Genomic DNA, 20,532 nt, shown 5'->3' on the forward strand with positions numbered 1-20,532 from the left:
CCGGGAATGGCGGCCACATGACCCTGGCGCTCACACTGGATGCTCGAAAAGTGTTTGACCTTTTGATATTGACGAAATAGGAACACACAGGGAGTTTTCCCGACAGAACAGCAGGTCCCGGGTTGAGGAGCCGCTGGGAGCCCGCCTGCCCCCGCCGCATCCCCTCCAAGACCACCCCGTAGTAGCCTCCAGGAGACTGGGGGGGACTTTTCCCTCCCCTTCCTTGCTCGGGCCGACGCCCCCCTGGTGCCCGCCACGACCTCAGCGCCGAGCGAAGGCCGCCCGCCGTTCGCCGCCGCCGCTCCCGGGGAACGCGGGCCGGGGCCGCCCCCTGCGAGGGCTCCCGGCTCCCCGCACTGCGCATGAGCGGGGGAAGGCGGCGGAAGGGCCCGTGAGGAGCCGGGAGCCGCCGCCGCCGGAGGAAGCGCCGCCGCCGCCGCCCTCAGTGTCCGCCCGAGCCGGGAGGGGAGAGGCCCGCACAGCCCCCACCATGGTGAGCGGCCGCCCGGGGCCCCTCTGGGCCCAGCGCGGCGCCTCGGGGCCGGGCAGGGGCAGCGCGGCCTGGTCGTGGCGCGCTGGGTGTCCGGGAGCGGCCGAATGGCCGGTGTCGGGGGCTCCGCAGCCGGGCACGATGTGGTGGCCCGCGGGCCGCTCGTCCTCCTGCCGGGCACGGCAGGGCCGGCGTGTGGGGCCAGCGCCGGGGCCGCGGGGCGGGCGGCAGGGGCTGCTCCGGGCAGGGGCCTAAGCGGGGGGCGCCGGGATCCCGCCCAGGCTCCGACCCGCGGGGCCCCGGCAGGGCCCGCACGGCGGGGAGGGGCTCGCTGGCACCTGGTGTGAGGGTTCAGGAACCTCTGCGAGACAGCGGCCGCGCTGAGGGCAGCTCTGTCCGGTCTGTGCCCTGTGCTTGCAGCAGCACTCAGGGAGTGCAAGGGGCTGCCAGGAACCAGGGGCTGCTCGGAGTTTTTCCGCAGGATTTCAGGTGTCTCAGGGCCCATTAAGTGCTGTCAGCTCACAGAGAAACTTGGGGGTGTTGATGCTTCTTGAGCTGGGCTTATGTTGGAGAATTTCTGGATAATTGTTCTAGGGTCTTGTTGTTTTCATAGAAGTGTTGTAAAGGAGGGCCTTGCAAAGGTCATTGTAATAAAGGTTTTGTAAAGGTTTATCTTGCATTTTCTCTGTAATACTGTTCTTGTAGCTGAGGATTTGCTGTGGACTCCCAAATCGACTGACTTTCTCCCTTGTTTCTTGTAGGGGGAAACCACAGTGTTTAGAACATTTGCTGGTTTTGTTTGCCTAAACAAAAGAAAAATATATTCCTTCAATTTAATTAAGGGGGCCCTCATTGGTTTCTTGCGCAGTGTCTTATGCACCAGAGGGAACAGTTTATAGCAGTACTTCCAGGCTTTCTCCATATTCAAATGTTGTAACAGTTTTAACTACTACACCTGTACAATTTAAAGCAGTACCTTTCTGTAGCAGTGTTATAGTCTTAGGAATGGTGTAGGAGGGAGTTGTAAGACCTACTGGTATATGCTTATTGGTATAAAGATATTTTATACTTCTTGTTAATATTATTCTGACAAGCAGAGTTAAAAACATATTTAAAAAAATTACAACGTCACCTCTAATTGATGGAGTTACGTCGGCATAAAAATTTGGTTAGCCAGCATTTAAATTAGTGGTGTGCAGACCTCTAATAAACTTGTCACTATGTAACTAGTATAATTTTTAATTGAATAGTTTGGTGTAGATCTTAATTTGTTTTTTTTTTTTATGAGAGCTTAAGACTAAAGTCTGAATAAAGTTCAGACTGTAAACTTTTCTTACTGTAATTCTGCAGGTCTGGGACTGTCTGAAATTGTGCATACACAGTGATGTTGCACAACTTTTTATGAAGACTTTTTTCCATAAAAATCACCTCAAGTTGTCTCACAATATATCCAGTGTAGGTAGGCAAAATAAATACACAGTTGATGAAATAGGCAGTTAATGTTTTGAATGTACATATATTATTGGCTGGCTATGAGATTAGAAATTTAAACTGAACTATACTGTAGAAAGTGGCATTATAACAGAAATAGTGAGGCCCATTATTCAGAGAATATCTTTTTGTGAGAAACAGCAGAGTTCTGTCTGCTTGGTCTTCTTGGAAGCACTTAACTGAAGAACCAGCAGACATATTCTGTGCAGCAATTCTGTACTGGTAGACTGGTATTTATCAGATGGGAGGGAGTATGTGAATACTCCACTCATGGCCCCGAGCAGAGCTGTTAGGCCCTGTGCAAACAACTGTCTTCCAGGTTGTGCTTGTTGGCTCCAGCACCCAGGTGAAAGGATGACACTGAAGAGGGACTAAATGACAGGCTGCAGCTTTTAGTAGTAGTAAATACAGGTATGGATGGTTTCCAGTGCCTGGGTGTAGGATTCTGTACCTTACTTGTGGAATGGCAAAATCCTGTCTTTGGTTAGGGGAAAGGTAGGGAGACTTCACAGAGATCTGAGGATGCCCATCCAGAAACATGAGATTCCATGTGCCATTTTTCTGCCCATGTACACAGCTGCTCTGGCTTGTCCTCCCAGAGGCTGTGGCCAGGTAGCTTGTCCAGCACAGCAAATGCCTTAGCACAGGCTCCTGCAGCTGGGGCCTGGCTCCTACCTGTCCATGCAGCACTGCCAGATTGAGCACTGCTGGCTCTGCCTCAGTCTCACCAGTGTCCATATGGCCAGAGCTTTGTGCCTTCAGGACAAAGGTTTCCTGCCCTTGAACCGTCTTTGTCCTAGATCTGGAAGGGACACCACCCTGCCAGTATTCCTTGGGCTCCTGGGAGCAGTCAGCCTTTCTTACCCACTCTTCATTTGAGCTGGCTGAGCAGCACCTGTAGAAGTGCTGTCCTTCACCTTCCCTGTTAGTGTTAGTGCTTCATCTCATCCTGAGGACAGTGCTGTGCCCATGAATCAAGACAGAGCAGTAAGCTGGTCCATTGTACTCTGAGACATCTTCACTGCCTGTACAATTCTGAATGATTTAGTGAATTTAGAACTGTGTGTGGTAATCGAGGCAAGTGTGTGATTATCTACATCTTTATCCAGAGCCATGTGCTAGCCTTGTCTCTATTTATATTATCTATTATAGTGTCCAGTTTGTGTTCTCTGAAAAATATTTCTGTGCTGATAAATACATAATTTCTTACAGCAAACCTCAGCTGACAGGAAGTTGTAAAATTTCATATTACAAGAATTTCATGTCTGACGCTGTCTCCTGTAATGTTAGTGTACTTCATGACATTGTTATGTGGTGTTTAGCTCCATGAGCTATTCTGCAAGGCCAGCTGTTTATACATGTAAGCAGTGGTGCATATGCATATCTGAAGCAGTTTGTTGACGTTAAATATTTGAGGTTTGGTTGTCCCATGGTAAAACTTTAGATTCTTGGCATTACGCTTCGGATGGAGTAGTCAGAGTGCTAGACAAGATGGTGCATGATTTTGTTTCCTCTCCTAGCTTACCAGAGATCCCTTTGAACTAATACTTTAAATCACTTTTAACTAGAGCCATGAAAAAAATATTCAAGAATATGAACTACTCTGAGAACAAGGTGTGAAATTTATTATGTAGTTCTTGATATTTTACTCATGTTTTATGGTGCCAATGCAAATATACAGTATGAATAGAGTTTGTGCCCCAGACCAGAGTTAAGAATACTAAACAACTGGCTGCTTTATGTTGCCCTTTTTTATTTGGAAAAGCCCTGATTTTTGTGTTTCCTTCACCTCTCAGGTTAGCATGAATTACCATTATATCTACAGCAATATTCTGAGTAGCTGCATATTGACCTTCTGCCTGCATGTGAATACTGATATTATTATATCCAGTAAATGACCATTATAGAAGGTGAAAAGCAACTTTATTTTTATGTTGTGATTTTTCCCTTGGATTTTATGTCTCAACAGACTTTTTAAGTGTTTTTGTTCTGTTCCATGGCAGCCAAGTAGATTTTACATCAGTTTGAAACAAAAGCTTACAAATGTCCTGACTGTCTTACTTTGTGTGCCCTCTCTTAGAGAAACTGCTGTGGAAAATAAAATGTAGTTGAAGGACATGTTTGTTTACATTATTCAGAAACTGTGGCTATTTATTTACTTTCATTGTTTTTGTCTTTACCTTAGATTTTTTTGGTAGTATACCTGTGTGCCATCAGTGTTGGTGGGTTAAGATGCAGTTCTGTCTATTCGTAGATTTTTGTTGTAATTAACGTTTTTCTTACAAAACAAAGAAAAATACTCATGACTCTGCCTTTTAAGCTTTAGCCATTTGTTTGTTGAATACAAGCAGTAAAGCAGACATTTTTAGGTGTCTTTGGGTCCTTTCATGGATACAGTCCAAGGTGGATGATTCAGGAGCAGAACTCCCCTGGCCATTGGTGTCACATCGAGGGACAGAAGCGGCAGTCGGGTGAGGGGCTGCATGCCTAAGACTGTGGGATTGAGCTGGGTCCTTGTTTGGAGCAGGGCTGCTTCCCACAGCCACAGCTCTTGCTGGAGTCTGAGTGCAGTCAGTGTAAAGGCCGAGACTTCGTGGAGGTTGATACTATTTTAGAAAAGGCTTTTACCTGTCACGTGCATGAGAACTTAACAGGCTTTTCTTTGAGTCCTGCTTGAAACAAAAACACAGATGTCACATCGTTCAAATTCCTTTGCTTAGCAGTGAAACTCACAGGATTTGGATGGTCTGTATCAGTGACTAGGAAGGGAAAGGTGCGAAGCAGTCACTCACTGATGAGTGACTGTGTGAATGCCTTCCTTGGGGACCACAAGGAAGTTTGGGCAGCAAAACTCATCGAGCCCTGCTTGTCTCGCTGGGGCCGCATGGGACCTTTGAGCAAAGTCCCAAAACAGGCTCCAGGAGGGTTCCTCAGCTCTCCAGTCCAGGCAGTGTGGGGCAAAGGTTGGTGCTGTTTCCCATGAACCTTATCCAGGAGAGTGGAGCCCTCAGTCAGCTATTAGCTGTCTGCAAAATGTTGATGACCAGTGTGCAGAACTTATTTTTGAATCTGGGATGACTAAAAACTGTGCAGAAGATAAGGAAAAATCATGCTGCAGTCAGGGTTGGTAGAGAAGTTCTAGCATTTTTTGTACCTGAGACTAGGAGAAAAAAATACTTGGAAAAATAAAAGTCCAAGTATTTTATTTTTTATTTGTAATTTTTCACTGAAGTATCTGATCAAGGAAAGGATATTGAATTAGAATATTCAAATTTGGTACTTCATAGTAAGAGGCAAATCTTCGTTTTAAAATCAAAATTATAGAACCAGATGTTAATTAGAATGAGTGTAGTTTTATGAATTGACACAATGTAGCTTTTCATTTGGAGAAGTTATTCTGTGTTTTAAAAGTAAGGTTATCTGTCTTGTGACATCCTTATTATGAAAGGTAGCTTGGATACCACACAAACTTAGTCAAAGGCTTGCAGAACTGAATTTTTCCTTTTGAGCCAAGAAATAAGAGTACAAATATGTTTCATTTGCTTTCCATTGGTCTTCATTTGTATATATAGGTAAGACACATCTCTTAAATAAAACTCTTATCTTCCTTTTTAATTTGTGTTAAAGTTGAGATGTTTTAAGTGGATTGTGTTGCATTACAGTGAGCACAATTTCAGTGTCAGGTATTTGTTGCCTGATGACTGTGGGATTAAAGGGTATGTGCTGCTCTGTATTGCACTTAAAACAATAATAGAGTATTAGTGCTCAGTGTCTAGAAATAGCCCTTAAAAGTGCAGAAGGTTTGGAACCTGTTCCTGCTTGAAGTGTGGGTTTTTAATGTGCTGGAAGAAGAGCTATAATAGGATAATAAAAACTCAGCAGTAATTCCATCTCCTGCTGTCCTGTAGTAGGCCTGCAGAGAGTGCCCAGTCACTTAGGATGTGGAGTGTCTTGTCCATATTGGCAAGGTTCTGCAGAAGCATTCATCAAATATAAAGGAAGGGTTTTGGCACTTCTTCACAAAAATAAGCTCATATTTGACCAGGAAAAATACGAATATTAAAGAGAAAGGTTATGGCTGAACAGTGTGATTTACTGCATCTTATACCTTACTGAATGTTGCAATTAGCTGCTTGATTCTTTGTGACTTCAGTCTTCTTTTAAAAAGGTTTTATGTTGTTGCTATCACTTAGGGAGCCCCAAGCATGGGAAAATCTCATGTACATATGTAGAATTTAAATTTTATCATTAAAGGCATTTAAGCTGCAAGTTTTTGTTCTAACAAATTGCACTCTTCTTTTATGTGACAAGATGCAGAACATACCACCTTCTGTGGTCCTGGGCATCCATGGTAAAGCCTATTTAAACCTGTTCCTTGACTTTTTCTGGGATGTCACTGCTTTTAGAGTTCACCCTTGCAGGAGCAGGGAAGAACAAAGCCTCCTGAGCTTTTACAGAGTAGTCACTATTAAATGGGCTATGCGTACTTATGTGTACATGTTTATAAAAAAAATCAAAATACTTAAGATTAAAGGCAATAGCTTTGTAAAGAAAAAACAGAAAAGCTAAGATAATTAAGTGTGGCTGCCCTATAGTGCAGCTGAGTCTGTGGTGATGCAGCAGTCTGGCTGTGTGGAACTAATTAGAGGAAGCTGGTAATTGATAGAGAAATTTAAATTTGGGATTGTTTCATCTTCACTTGGTATTTCTTTCAGTGATTTGTTTTCAATAGTCTGAGTTTACAATACATTTTAAAAAGCTGCAACTAAAAAGCCATTAGTCACTTCTGGAAGTTGTTCCACATGGCCTTGTCAGTGTAAGAGATTTTTTTGGAAGTGTGAGCTCAGTAGTGCAAGGCACTGAATGTCTGCTGTGGAGCCAGGCATCGACACATGGGGTGCACAGGAGCTGCTCTGGTGGCTTGGCCTTTACCAAGAACCACACCTGAGAACCTCAGTTTCAGAAATGTGTTTGTAGCCAGAGGTCTAGTGTGACAAACTTGGTCAAGAGACTGAAATAAAGCAGCAGCACATAATAGCTTTAAAAATGGTATGGTCTAATTAATACCACTCTGTTTGAAGTCTGCAGTCTGAGCTAAAAGTTTGGCTTCAGTTAAGTGTTGTAGATACAGGGTGGTTTTGGTTTGGGGGGGATTATTTTTATTAAAGGATACTGAAGGTAAGAGTATTGTTCTATTTAGTATATTATATTGGTATCAGTTTAAACCAAATGTGATGTTCTTGTATTTTTTTCCAGTGGTGTAACTCTGAAGCTGGTAAAATAACTATTCTTACAAATAAAAGTGTTCACACTTGTCATCAAGCCACAGAAAACAAATCCTGACTTTTAGGATGGATGAATTTGTGTTCAGAAGCATTAGTTCTTTTTTCTTATGATGATGTGATTGAACACTAATTAACACTTTGGAATTAAGAGCTTGAGCACATACTGCTCCTAAATCATTCTCTGGCTGAATTTTATCTTGTCATGGGATTTTTTTTTTGCCCTTTTTCTCCATATTCACTGAGAAGGAGCTGTCGAAATTACAGTTACAATAATGAACAGAATATACAAGCTTTGGTTAGAATACAAAGTAAACTAAAAATGAAATACTTGTGCCATGTAAGGAATTCACTCCTGACTTTAAATTTTGTCAGAACTTCTGTGTACCAAGTTGTAACATTGGGAGTGTTTGCTTTGACTGTATTGAGTGAACTGTGGAACTGAATTTGGGTGAAGTGCAGGAGCTGTGGTTGCTTTCTCCTGATGAGCAGTTAGTTGTGTGTAACTCATACCCTTGAAATCCTGAATGTGCTTCTCATCATCAGAAATATCCTTGGGAATACCTCTCTGCTGGGAGCAGCAAGTCTGCGTTCAGTTCTGAGCTAGAGCAGGGCAGGATGGCTGGGTCTGGGCAGGAGGCCTGGAATTCCAGAGCTCTCACCTTGGCTACTCACTCCCCCGCCTGCCTCAGGCACCATTGCCTCTTTTTTTCTTAGCTTCGGTTGCTGCACCTGTGAAATGGAGACAATGCCTCCTCGTAAGAATGTTTTGCAAATTATGTAGGTGGAGCTGAGAACCTTCAAAGTGAAAAATCTCTTTAAAGGAAAAGAAGTCTTTAAGGTATTTCAGTGTGTAGCTCCCTGAAATGGATGGCCCAGCCTAGTCCCTTGCTGCCATCCAGAGGCACCTCAGGAGATCCCGTTCCAGGTGTAGCCCTGGTCCTGCAGTAGCTGGGACCAAAGGGACACCAGCCTGATGCTCAGTGGTGCTAAACTGTTCAGTGGCCTGCTCTGCCCCACCTCTGGAGGAACTTGATCAGATATTTTAATATCCTGATTGCTTGGGAAAATTATACTAATTTAAAAAGCATTAAGAGACTGGTTTTTATTTACTGGTGGGTTTTTTTTTGTCCAGTAGACGTTTCTAGTTACAGTATTGTCTGTTTTCACTAGAACAAGTTGAAATCATCACAGAAGGATAAAGTGCGTCAGTTTATGGTCTTCACACAATCTAGTGAAAAGACAGCAGTGAGTTGTCTGTCTCAAAATGACTGGAAGTTAGATGTTGCAACAGACAACTTTTTCCAAAATCCTGAACTTTATATACGAGAGAGTGTTAAAGGATCACTGGACAGAAAGAAGTTAGAACAACTATATAACAGATACAAAGGTGAGTACCCTGAATTTTAAGCCTTATTTCATACTTGTATGATTCTTATTTACAATGTGTTGGTGATGTTGTGCTCTTGTGCTGGAAAATCTTAACTCACTCTTTCAGCTTCCTTTCTGTGCTAATAATACAAATTAGAAGGGAAATACAGGTAGGTTTCTGCTTTACAGGGATTACATGCAGTAACTTTATGTACTCATAATGTATCTACATTTATAGGACATTAGGGTCTGAGCTGGAACTGTGTGTGCAGTGAGTAATTGTGATGGTTAATGAGGATTTTAGGTAAGTCTCCTGGGGAAGGCACATCGCACAGGACTTGATCCTGACAAAGGACAAGGTTGCATACTAGGGATGGGTTCTACCTTAGTTGTTATTCAGCTTGTTCTTATTATCAGGTAGTTACAAAGAGAGTGTAAAAGAAAACAGAGTCTCTGTATCTGTTATATCACCAGTGTTCAGCCGATATCCTACTACATAAAGTGGATTCAGTAGAGCAGAACAAATCTTGTGTTTTAGCACTTAATCTAAAAATGAGTGCTCTGTTTTCTGTCAGTTTTCCTATGTTTTATATGTATAATCCAAATACCATTTTTGTGAAGTCTGTGTTGGCTTGTGTTAGTAGAGCTTTGTTAGCACAGTTGAAATGTGAGCATCTTACTTCCAGACCAGATGTTGATTCCTTTGTGGAAAGAGAAGTTGGCCTGGCTGACTTGGAATCACTAATGGAGCAGCATAACTTCCCCCTGGAGATTACTGTGTCCAACATCTGCATGCTGGAAACCTCCTGTGTGCCAGGAAATGCCTAAATCTGCTCTTGGGGTAGCAGTGGATGGGCAGATTTGGGTGTTGGTACAGCTTGGAAATGAACACGGCAGAATGGCTTCTATGGGAACACTGGTCATCAGTCTGACCAAAGAGGCCAAAAATTGAGTGTGCTGGGGGGAGAGAACCAGTGTGCTCTGTAGGGAATGAGTCAGAAGATCCTGCATATTATTAGGCAGAAAATAAATGTTTGTGGTGCTTTTGTGTCTCAATTAAAATAACATGATCTTCATTGTATGGGAGGCTTTATTGCAGTAACTGCCTCAATTGTTAAAGCTTAACCATTGGGAGCACTCATTTAATTTTGTTTTTAAAATATTCTCTTATAAGGGTAGATCCCAAAAATGGCTTCTTGAAAAAGTTTCCTTGTCTTAAATATACTTGTTGAACAAATTAACTTTTTCAAATATGTTTTTCTTGATACTTACTTTTATGTGCCAAAGATCCTCAAGATGAAAATAAGATTGGTATAGATGGAATACAGCAGTTCTGTGATGACCTAGCTCTTGACCCAGCCAGCATCACCGTACTCATCATCGCGTGGAAATTCCGGGCTGCAACACAGTGTGAATTTTCAAAGCTGGAATTCATGGATGGAATGACTGAGCTGGGGTAAGTGCTCACTGAGTGTTTAGATGGTGACAGTGTGATCCAGTGTCATGTTGTGGGGAATTCTCAGTCTTGGTCCTTTCTGAGATGTTTCAGAGCCCAGCATTGCTTGTCTGCCTCTGGAAAAACGCAGCCTGGCCTTGGTTGTGTGAGGGTTGGCACAGAGCTGCTCTGGCAGGTAGAGCAGGGATGTTGGGCAGACCTGGAGTTTCTCTGCCTTGCAAGAGTGCAGGAGTCTTTATCACATTTTCCTAAAATTTTTGTGGATTCTAGAACCTGCTATGTCAGGTGTATGTGCAAATGCGACACGAAGAAGTAACAAATGAAATTCTTGTAGAGGGGCAGACTCATCAAAGGCTTCCTGAATTCTGTTTTGATAATCATATTGTATTCTACAAACAGTTTATAGATTTTTGTTTAACTCACGTTTTTATGGCAAAATGAATAATAAATAAATATACAAACAAATGTGCTTTTTAAAATGCAGATGTGACAGCATAGAAAAACTGAAGGCCCAGATTCCTAAAATGGAACAAGAATTAAAAGAGCCAGGAAGATTTAAGGATTTTTATCAATTTACTTTCAACTTTGCAAAGAACCCAGGACAGAAAGGTTTAGGTATGTATTCTAATTCATAAGCATTTTTTTTCATAAATATTGGAAATGGCTAATTAAAGCAGTAAATCAATGTATTATTGTGATCCAATGAATCTGAAAGATAATCACCCTTGGGATAAAATGCATCTCTGTGTTTTGAAAGATAGATGTCAGTTTAAGGTATTCAAATTGATTATTAATAAAGGCTTGAGAATTTTATGGGAGAAGGTTTATTCGTTCACTCAGAGTGAGTGCAGTTCTCATTAAGCACAATGGATTATGTTCTTATATTGAAGACATAATTGCACCACTTAGAATTTGCAGCACTGAACAGATTAATTGAATTTTTACTTTTAGGATAAATTGAAGCTTGAAAACCATTTTCTGTGTAAGCACATTTGTACAATCCCCTGTAACACCAGAAATGCTTGAAAATGTCGTAGCAGGATAGAATTGGAATGGCACAAATGGATTCCTGTGTTCTGGGCCTGATGCCTGCTGGTGCCAACCTGCAGAGTTTTTTTTCCCCTTACCTCACTGAAAGCTTTTTGTCATTATTTCAGAGTTCACACGTGGAGTGTGGCTTTGGTTGATGTAACAGGTGGAGTGGAAAAATAACTTATTAAAAATAATTTCAGAACACCACAGTTTGGATGGAATTCAAGCACCAAACTGTAGCTCTGTCTATGCAAAACAACAAAAATGAGGGGATAGAAATTTCTTTCAAGCAGTGATGTTAAACAGCCAGGATGTACATTCATTTCTCTACAGTGAGATTCGGCTATTAGCCATAACTAGCCTTTCATGATCCTGTAACTTCTTAAGTTAATTTTTCTGGTTTTGAGAAGTAATAAAATATGGAAAGGCTGGTAGGTTCTTCCTTGGCAGCTTGTGAATTTGTTCTTCTCAGAAATGAAAGTGCTCTAAACTGGCTGCCACTGGACAGCTTTGCATTCCCAGGCTGTGTAAAGATGACCTTTTTGCTTTACTTTTACTGGCTTTTATGTGCAGACCAACTTTTGGCTTAAAATGAGCATTAAAAAATAAGTAAGTAAGCAAAAGCTCTATGTCCTTCTTTGACCTCTGGCTGTATCTTGTTTGTTGTTTTCAGTGGATTGTGTATTTCATTGTAGCTAAAGGAGCTAAAAGTGCTGCTAAACCATCTGAAAATACTTGTGCATGCTTGTAGTCATTTCTGAATCATGCAAATAAATGAATAGGCTGATTTGTATTTCTTGTAGAAAATCATCATATTTTTTTTAGGCTGCTACAACAAGGAAAATGTGGACAGCAACTGAATTGTGGGATTAATTTCCCAGGAAAACTCATTCACTTGCTTTATTTCTCATTCCTCATAAAGCTTCTTGGTGCATGTTAAGCTCTAGCAGTGGCAGACAGGTGTTGTTTTCTGAGATCCATATAGCATATACTTAGTGTAAGATAGGTTTTGAAATTGTTTTTGTTTTAAAGTCTGGGTCTGGAAGTCTGAGCCTGAAGTCTGGATGTTTACCAGCCATTTTGGTGATCATAAATATACAGTTCTAGGCATGAATTTACAACAGGGCAGAATAATTCTGGAAACCCTGGAGCAAAACAATACTGGGAGAAGTACAGAGCTGCAAAGTAAGTGCTGCTGGTTAGGCAATTAATTTTGGTGTGTCTAAATAACTGCTTGTAGGAACTTGCCAGATTGATTTTAATGTATATTGGCCTCTAATCTTGCAAACATTGTGCAGTAGTTCAGGCACAGTTCTGGAAATATATTTCCTCTGCATAATTCCTTACTACTGTGTAAGTAGGAGGGTGTCTGAAAAGTTCTTGTGATATTTGCATCTCATTGGAGAATACCGTGTAGCTGGTGTTCATCTCAAACATTGTTTGCTTCTTTTGCATCTGTCTGGATGAAATTCAAAATGGAGGATGTATTTTGAGACTCATATAGATCCAGGAGGATTTCACTGAGCATTTTCACACTTATAGAAATCTAAAATTTATATCTTTACCTTCCAGTTTTGCTATTTCATATAATTTATTTTTAAAAATGTAGTTTGTCCCAGGGTGTTATGTCATCATGCTTTACATGTTTGGACTCATACAGTGAGTTTGAGGTTGCAGCATCCTGAGATTCAGTTTTTAACAGCCTTTGCTTACCCACAAGAGTTACCTCAAAATTGTATAAAAATGTCAGAATGTACAGTTTGTTTATAGTGATTGTTTACAAACCACTGTAAAATGCAGTGATTTTATCACCTTGCCTTTTTTGTATGCGCACCCTTAATGCAGCACAAGTAAATAAAACTGTTTTCAATTGTTTTCCTTGAGGAACTGATCAGCTTCCTCTGAAGTTTGTATCTATTAATTTTTAGAAAGACAGTAGTTTTAGTTGAAAGCTAAAATGCTTTTTTTTGTACCTGAATCTCCTGGTAAAGAGAGATTTTGAGCCTCTACAGTCTTAATGAGTTGCCATTTTCAGAGACAGCTTTATTTACTGAGGAGTAGTGACTTCTGTCTAACTTCTCTCCGCTTCTTGCACTTTTGTCTGAAATCCAACCTCTTTGCAGCTTTACAGCAGAAAACCCTCCACAAATTTTATTCAGTACTTTGGTCAGGAGATATTATAATGTGACTGCTGTTTGAGAACTTTTAATATCAGATGCTAAACAATTCAGAAACTCCTCATCAGCTCCTATTTTCCCTCCAGCAATGCAGATTTCATACTTGGTTTTGTTTGCTGTTGGTTTCACCTCCAGGATCTACCTCCCTGTGTTCTTTTAAATATTTGGGCATCTTGGGGGGAGTGGAGTTCTTGGGTTATTGGTGTGGATTTTTTTCTTCTTTTCCTGAGGTGTGCAGTTGATCCTGTGCCTTCTCCCCCTGCTTCCACAAGGGGATTGTTTATAGAAGAAATTTGCTAGATTGCCACAAGAGTTTTTTGTTAAAAAGAGGCCGCTTACCTAGGCAGCTTTTTGGGGTCACTGTGTGATCTCCTGTGGCTGAGGATACTGAATTTGGTTAATTGACAGTGAGTGGGGTTTGCTGCTGCAGCAATCCCGTGGTAATTCCTGGAAGTGCAGGTGACCCTGGGCAGAGTTGTGGGTTCCAAATCTCTTTACGTGCTCACAAGCTCCTGTCTGCCCCTCCTGGCACTTCAGCCTTTGGCCCTCCTCAGGGAGGGGGGAGCTGGCTCTGTCCCTCCCCTCCATCCAGACCAGCCGGGGTTTTTGGGAGCTGCTGCCCTCCAGCAGCTCTGACAGGCAGGGGGGCTGCTCTCAGGCCAGGCTTCACTCAACAAGAAGGAATTTAACAGGAGTCTTGGAAAGAAGAACAAAAAAAAGCCAACCCACCACAAAAAACACCCAACAAAACAAAGGAAAAAAAATCCCAAACCAAAACGTCCACAAACTACCCACACCACCAACTAAAAAAGAACCCACAAAAGCAAAAACTCAACCAAAACAACACTACCAACAAATAAACCAGCTATCTATCTTCTGTCTGCTCAAGGACACTACCTAAAGATTCTTTTTCAAACGGAAATCTTGACTACAGAAACGAGCACTTGAAAAAATATCATTACAAAGGCAGCACTTGTAATAAGGTTCCCCTAAAGTGAAATCATTAAAAGTTGGTTTTACCTAAGTTATATTTTGTACATTTAAAAAAAGGTAAGTCTCAGTACAAAAGACTACAAATTTTCTTTTCAAGCCCATAGCATCTTCAACTGAAAATATTTTGCTGACTTTTAACTAAAGTATTGTTAGATAGCCAAAGGCATATGAAATGTCCTGGGGGGGTTTGAGTATGTTAGATGTTAATATGGGCAGTTTTCAGTTCTGTAAAATATAAAATTTGTGTTTAACACTTTATTTATGGTTGCCTTTTTGTAAAGGATCCATGAGTATATTTGCATTAGTTTAATCTTTTCACATTTATGGATACATGGTTCATCCTGGTGTCAGATACTTGTGGAGATTATGTATTTGGTATGTATATCTCTAAAAGTAATTATTTTAATATTACAGATTTAGAAATGGCCATTGCCTACTGGAATTTAGTACTTAATGGAAGATTTAAATTTCTAGACTTGTGGAACAAATTTTTGTTGGTAAGTTTTAACCTTTACATAATCTGGACTGCAGTATTTTCAGAACTTGGAAGAGAAACATGTTTCAGTTATTGAGTAGATGAAATAGACTGTCTTGACCTAAATCCCAGATACTCATAGTGTGTACAATAGAAATATGTTTTGGGGATATGGATGTGTTTGAGACAGTAAAAATGAATGTATAATAGGGTTTTAATTTATTTTTTTAATATAAATTTTTCACCTCTCCAAACAGGAACATCATAAAAGATCAATTCCTAAGGATACCTGGAACCTTCTTCTAGACTTTAGTACAATGATAGCAGATGACATGTCTAACTATGATGAGGAAGGTAAACATTGCCATTTTCTTCGTTAACTTCTCACTGTGTTTTATGTTACATTTATTACTGTATATCTGCTTTGGCACAATCTCAAAAGCAGCTCCATTAGAGTATTTCTGGTGATCTGAAGTCCAGTTAAGGCTGCTTTAATGCATGTTGTCACCATATCTGTTATTAATGTTTTAAAAAAGAAATGCTGAAGCTTTCATGGAATCCATTTTCTTTTTCTGTTCTAAGCTCAGACACAAATTCTTTCTTACTGAGACAACCTCAAATTCTTTCTCATTGAGACAAACCCTGCTATATGTCCATTTAAAACCCACAGATTCTCTGTTGGTGCAGTTCTTGGCATCTTCATCCAAGTAACTGATCCGTGGTTTGTGCAGCTCTGTGTAGGGTCCTCTGGTTACTGCATTTTGTAGCTGAGAATGTTTTTAAGTCTGGTTGCTTCAGTTTATGTGAGGCTTGGACATGCTTTGACATAGAAGTGAAGCTGGCAGCACACAGGGGTTGCTGAACAGAACTCACTTCCTACCAAATGTGTTTCTTGTAAATTTTTGTATCGATCTTTCCTCTTCAGTCCCTGTGCAGCCAAGAACAGCTGATTACCCTCAGCCCTTGGCAGCACATCAGTTCAGTGAGGGGGGAAACTAAACTTGGGATACCTCCAGAGCAAAGGACAGCAAACTTCTCCAACTTTATTTAGTATGGACTGTCCTCATTCTCTTGTCAGTTTTGAGTTAGGATTTTGGCCAGGTTTTTGGTTTTGTCTGGAAGATGACCCTTGAAAGTGATGTGTATTAACTGGCTTTAAAGGAAGCAGAAATCTTTAATGGGCTCTTAAATTTCAAGCAGGAAAATAAAATGATATTTTTTTGCTTCAGACTCTGCCTAGTTTAATACTGGAAAGCAAATAGCTTGTCTGGATATGAAGCTTGCCTTGTTGAAAGAATGCCTTGTTGAACCAAGTTCTTACATTCTGGTGTTTTCCTCTTTTAGGGGCATGGCCAGTTCTTATTGATGACTTTGTGGAATTTGCACGCCCTCAAATTGCTGGGACAAAAAGTACGACGGTGTAGCACTAAAGGACCCTTCTAGAGTGTACATAGTCTGTACAATACCTGAAATGGAAAATTGCACAGTCAATTTCTGCTGGCTGGACTGAACTGAAGATCAATCCTCACAATATGGCTGAGGGTTGAGACAAACCTTTAAGGATACATCTTGGACCATATCATATTTCATTCTTCTACTGGTGGTTTGGGCTTTTCTTCTAGTCTGGACCACTCTTGCCCGTTAAAATTCCAACACTGTGGATTTCATCATGGATTTATTTTTTGTTGGTGGATCAGCCTAATTTCATCTCCCATAAGTCCTAGAAGCTTTATTATTATTTTGAGGTTTCTGATTTCACATAAAGCACAACGCTGGTCATCATCAGACAACTGTTGTATGGCATCTGAATTATACAGATCAACATCAAAACAATTTTTAAAAGAATCCTTAAATACACACTTGGGGCTAGTTGCAAAGACTGTACTGATAGCACTTCCTGCAAGGGTGATATATTTAAGTGTACTGGGTCCGAGTTTTTTCTTTTCTGGAAAAGTGCAGGTGTCGTCTCAGTTTGAGTCTCTGGTCACAGCAATGGCAGGAATGACCCAGGAGCCCCAGGGCTGTTGATTGGAGGTCTCTGGTGCCTGGCTGAGGTTTGCTGGTGGCTCAGCTGCTCTGGGGACAGCGTGGGGACGACACCACTCGAGCACTTCCCCCCGTGGGCCACGGCAGATCCCGCAGTGGGCCGAGCTGTGTCCTCACAGAAGCCAGCGTTCTCTAGGTTACTCTCTAAGAAATCAGATTTCGTTACAGTTTTGAAATGCTTATCTGTCTGTCAAAGAAAGGTTTTTCATTTCTGTGGAAATCAAACACTTGAATATACTGAATTTGTGTCTTAACTGTTTGCTACACAATACAGTATTTTAAATTGAGACATGTGACTTTTATGGCTGAAGTGTGACAAAGCGAATGGCCCTGTTGTACAAAAAGCTGGTGAGGTTGATGTGAATCTGGGTTTTGAAACCATTATCCTGGTAAGTTAAATCTTCGTAACATAGAGGTACTGCCATTATGGATGACACCCTTTTAAAAATTATTTTGCTGAGTTTTCCTTAAATTGACGTATCACTGTGGTTGCCAAATACAGAAATTCAGTGTAAAGCTTTCCCAAACGAGCAGAGATCAGATACAAACTACTACACTGGCTTTGTTTGTTTAAATTATTTTGTTGATCATCACTACTTCTGTCTTGCTGCATTTGACTAAATCGCTTCATTTGGATCAAAGCAGGTTTTATCAGATGCAATTCTTTAATAATACAAGAGCTCTTGAGCTGCTTTTTTGGTCTTTTACTCCTCACTGAGTTACTTGGGAAGAGACCTGATAAATCCTGCTCTGGAAAACAAGCTGGAAAGAACGAGCTCCAGGAGAGGAGGCAGACCATACTTACAAGTGAGAAGAGGGGGTTTAAGTCCATGCTCTAAATAGTGCCCTGATAATGCAAGAATTATTCTTGAGATGAGTCACTGGTACTTGCACTAGACTGCAGCACGATTTTATGCAGCTGCTAAAAGTATTTTTTAAGAAAATTGACTATTAAACAGCTAAGATTTTTATTTGTACTCTGTGCAGTTGACCTTAAGGCTGGCTCCCCTTTTGGCAAATCCAGTTGTGCATTTTTTCCAAAAATACAGTTCCTCAAAAACATTGCAGACTGTCTCCAGCTACTGGAATTGGCTATGCCAAAAACTGTGTGTTTTGCTGCTTTCAGTATTTCCTTTCTCAGTTTTGTGTAAATAAAAATGGGGACTTGAAATTATGGGGTGGGTGGGGTGGAAAAAAAAAAAGCTCGACAAGGTTATCTCTGCGTGCTGTTTTCTGTCTTGAGGGTTTTGGTACTGTTTCAGATTGATTAGTTCAAGTATGCTGTGCTTGGAGAGGAGAACTGACTTGCTTTTCATCCCAATGCAGACTTGTCCCTCAAAAAAGTCTGGGATTGGGCAATGGCAAAATGCCGTGGTGTTTTAAGACTCTTCCTTTTGAATGCAAGATCTTTCCAACAAAATAGTGTTGTCATCAGTTTGGTACTACATGCTTATAATTACTGTGTAATTATAAAGAAATACATAAAAACTTTGACTAATTATGTTGCAGAAAAGGGTTATTTGTGCTATCATGGCATCTTAAAAGTTTTTCAAAATAACTGAAGTTGAAAGAAACATTGATTTAACAGGGTGTTGTTCTACGGACAAAATGCCTGGTTACAGGGAATATTTTGTACTGAAACGTGCTCGGATGTGGCCATGTGGTTTTTTCCTTTATATTTGTGTGGGGTTGTTTTTTGTTTTTTTGTTTTTAAGAATGCAGCCAGTTGCTTACTTGGATTGCTTAAATTCGTAAGTGCTTATGTCTTCAATTTGATGATCTCCCCGCAAATGGATTGATTTAATTTTGCCAAATGTCAAGAAAAAAAAAAAATGAAGATAAACATCAAGTTTGTAAACTGTTTTTATACATTAAAATATGTACAAAATTAGAAGTGCCCTGATATAAAACACTTAATCTTGAGATTATATTTAGTAAAAACCCATCATTTACATATCTCTGTAAGTTCAAAATGTAACTTCTTACAATCCCTCTCATTACCAACAGAGGCAATAAAGCTCCAGTGAAATTGCCATGACTGAGGTTTGTACTGCATTGTTTCAGTGTATTATTTGTAAAACTTATTTCTGGAATGTGCTTTTAGGGAGTCGGGGGGGGGGATAAAAGCATGGAATACATGTGTTCTGCATAAAATACAGCTCAGGACAAGTCTTTCTTTTGGGTGGGAAAAAAAAGTCTAAAAACTGCTCCTCCACCTTGCCTGTTGCTTGTTCCCAATGTTTACAAGTCCCACCTGGAGCTGATTCTCCCAGCCCTGGGCATGGCCGTGCCCCAGCTTGTGAAGGAAGACACCACACACTGCAGTGGCTCAGATATGCCTCAAGTACAGCAGTAAAGCCACTCCTTATTGATCAGCCTGTTAATAAGTAACTTATGACTTGCCTCAAAACTGTTTTACAATGAAATCCGTACTGAGACGTCCTTATTTAAGAAGTATATAATTTTTTTTAAAGAATGCATTTAATAAACTTTTGTCATTCACACTTTTATTTAAATAACGTTGCCAGAAGTCTCTGTAGATTTTATTGAGGACAGTAAATTGTCTGGGTTGGCTTTTAAACAAAAACCAGTGATGCCCTTCAGGCCTCTGAGCTCTCCAGCAGTTGACCACACCATTAAATACTTGATGTAATTATAATTGAATCTATCAAAAATAGGCCTTAGATTTGTAAATATGAAGCTGGTTTGCTACCAAAGTGTACTAAAGTAGAAGTAGCTGCAGAAAATAACCAAGAGTTTTGCTCCTGAATAGGCACCTGTACCTCAGGCCCAAGTCTGACCATTTAAACTGGCAGAAAACTCAACAGCCAGCCTCTGGAATTCTCAGTAAGCAAAAGCTGCCTAAATGCAATTTGAATGTTTTGCATGAAACTGCAGCTATCTCTTTTCTAAACTCAACTCTGTGTTTGTGGAATATACCGTTTAAGCCTTTTTCAGCGTTCAAAGGACAACTGGCAGGAGTCTGAGGGATCAAATTAGGGTGAGAGATGAGGGGGGCTGTAAGAATTGTGTGGGGACAGGCCCAGCTTTGTTATCTTTTTCTTGCTGGTGATTTCTCTCCAGCCCTGCTCCTGGGCCAGGGTGCAGCAAGCCTGGTTTTGCTCTGCCAGCTTTTCCTCTACCAGTTACATAATTAAAACAATGACTCAGCTAGAAGTGAAAATTTTATTTAATAAATATAATTTTCATAAACCATTTTCAAAACAACTACTGACCAAGCTGTACAAGGAGCAAGCACACGGCCTCGCTGTCAAAGGAGCAAAAATAACATGAGGCAGCCACAGTGTCAGAGGTCCAAAATTCTTTGTATTACTTATTGCTCATTTCCAGTGGGCAACGCCCCAAATCTGCCTAAAATTATAGATCAACAGCTTTTAAAATTACTTCTTGCAGAAATGAAACTATTTGTTTTTTCCTTCAAAGAAGCAAGCTCAATCCCTCTTCGGTGAAAAATCAGGAGTCTAGATGATGATTTGTTATTTTTGTATGCATAAAACCCTAAATCTGTCTCGGGGACTGCAACTAGGAATTGTAAAAATATAGTCTTTGAGATACAAATTAAAATCCTCCTGGAGTAAGGTACGCCTCATTTTTAACCATTTTCAACTGCATGCTCCACAGATCATCTTTTATCCTGTTGTCAAAATGTAAAAAGGGTGAGAACCTGCTGCAGTTCGAAGTAATTTCCTTAAAAACTG

The 20,532-nt window shown here is 40.7% G+C and overlaps 1 protein-coding gene across 2 annotated transcripts; it reads left to right on the plus strand.

Moving 5' to 3' along the window:
* The first annotated feature begins 365 nt into the window (after positions 1–365).
* DCUN1D1 (defective in cullin neddylation 1 domain containing 1) lies at positions 366–18,833 on the plus strand. 2 transcript variants are annotated; one of them, XM_084212662.1, is made up of 7 exons: positions 366–493; positions 8,437–8,653; positions 9,922–10,090; positions 10,575–10,705; positions 14,707–14,789; positions 15,025–15,121; positions 16,112–18,833. In XM_084212662.1, exons 1-7 carry the CDS (start codon positions 491–493, stop codon positions 16,189–16,191), a joined length of 780 nt encoding a protein of 259 aa, XP_084068788.1. In that variant the 5' UTR covers positions 366–490; the 3' UTR covers positions 16,192–18,833. The 2 variants fall into 2 exon arrangements, with proteins under 2 accessions (XP_084068788.1, XP_084068789.1); XM_084212663.1 differs by lacking the exon at positions 366–493 and adding an exon at positions 4,380–4,452.
* The last annotated feature ends 1,699 nt before the right edge of the window (positions 18,834–20,532 follow it).

The sequence above is a fragment of the Fringilla coelebs genome (genome assembly GCF_963513975.1).
Source record: "Fringilla coelebs genome assembly, chromosome: 10".
Taxonomy (NCBI): Eukaryota; Metazoa; Chordata; class Aves; order Passeriformes; family Fringillidae; genus Fringilla; species Fringilla coelebs.

Coding starts and splice junctions, on each gene's coding strand:
- DCUN1D1 (XM_084212662.1), top strand. Junction 14,790..15,024: donor TGTGGAACAAATTTTTGTTG/GTAAGTTTTAAC, acceptor CTCTCCAAACAG/GAACATCATAAAAGATCAAT. Junction 15,122..16,111: donor GTCTAACTATGATGAGGAAG/GTAAACATTGCC, acceptor TTCCTCTTTTAG/GGGCATGGCCAGTTCTTATT.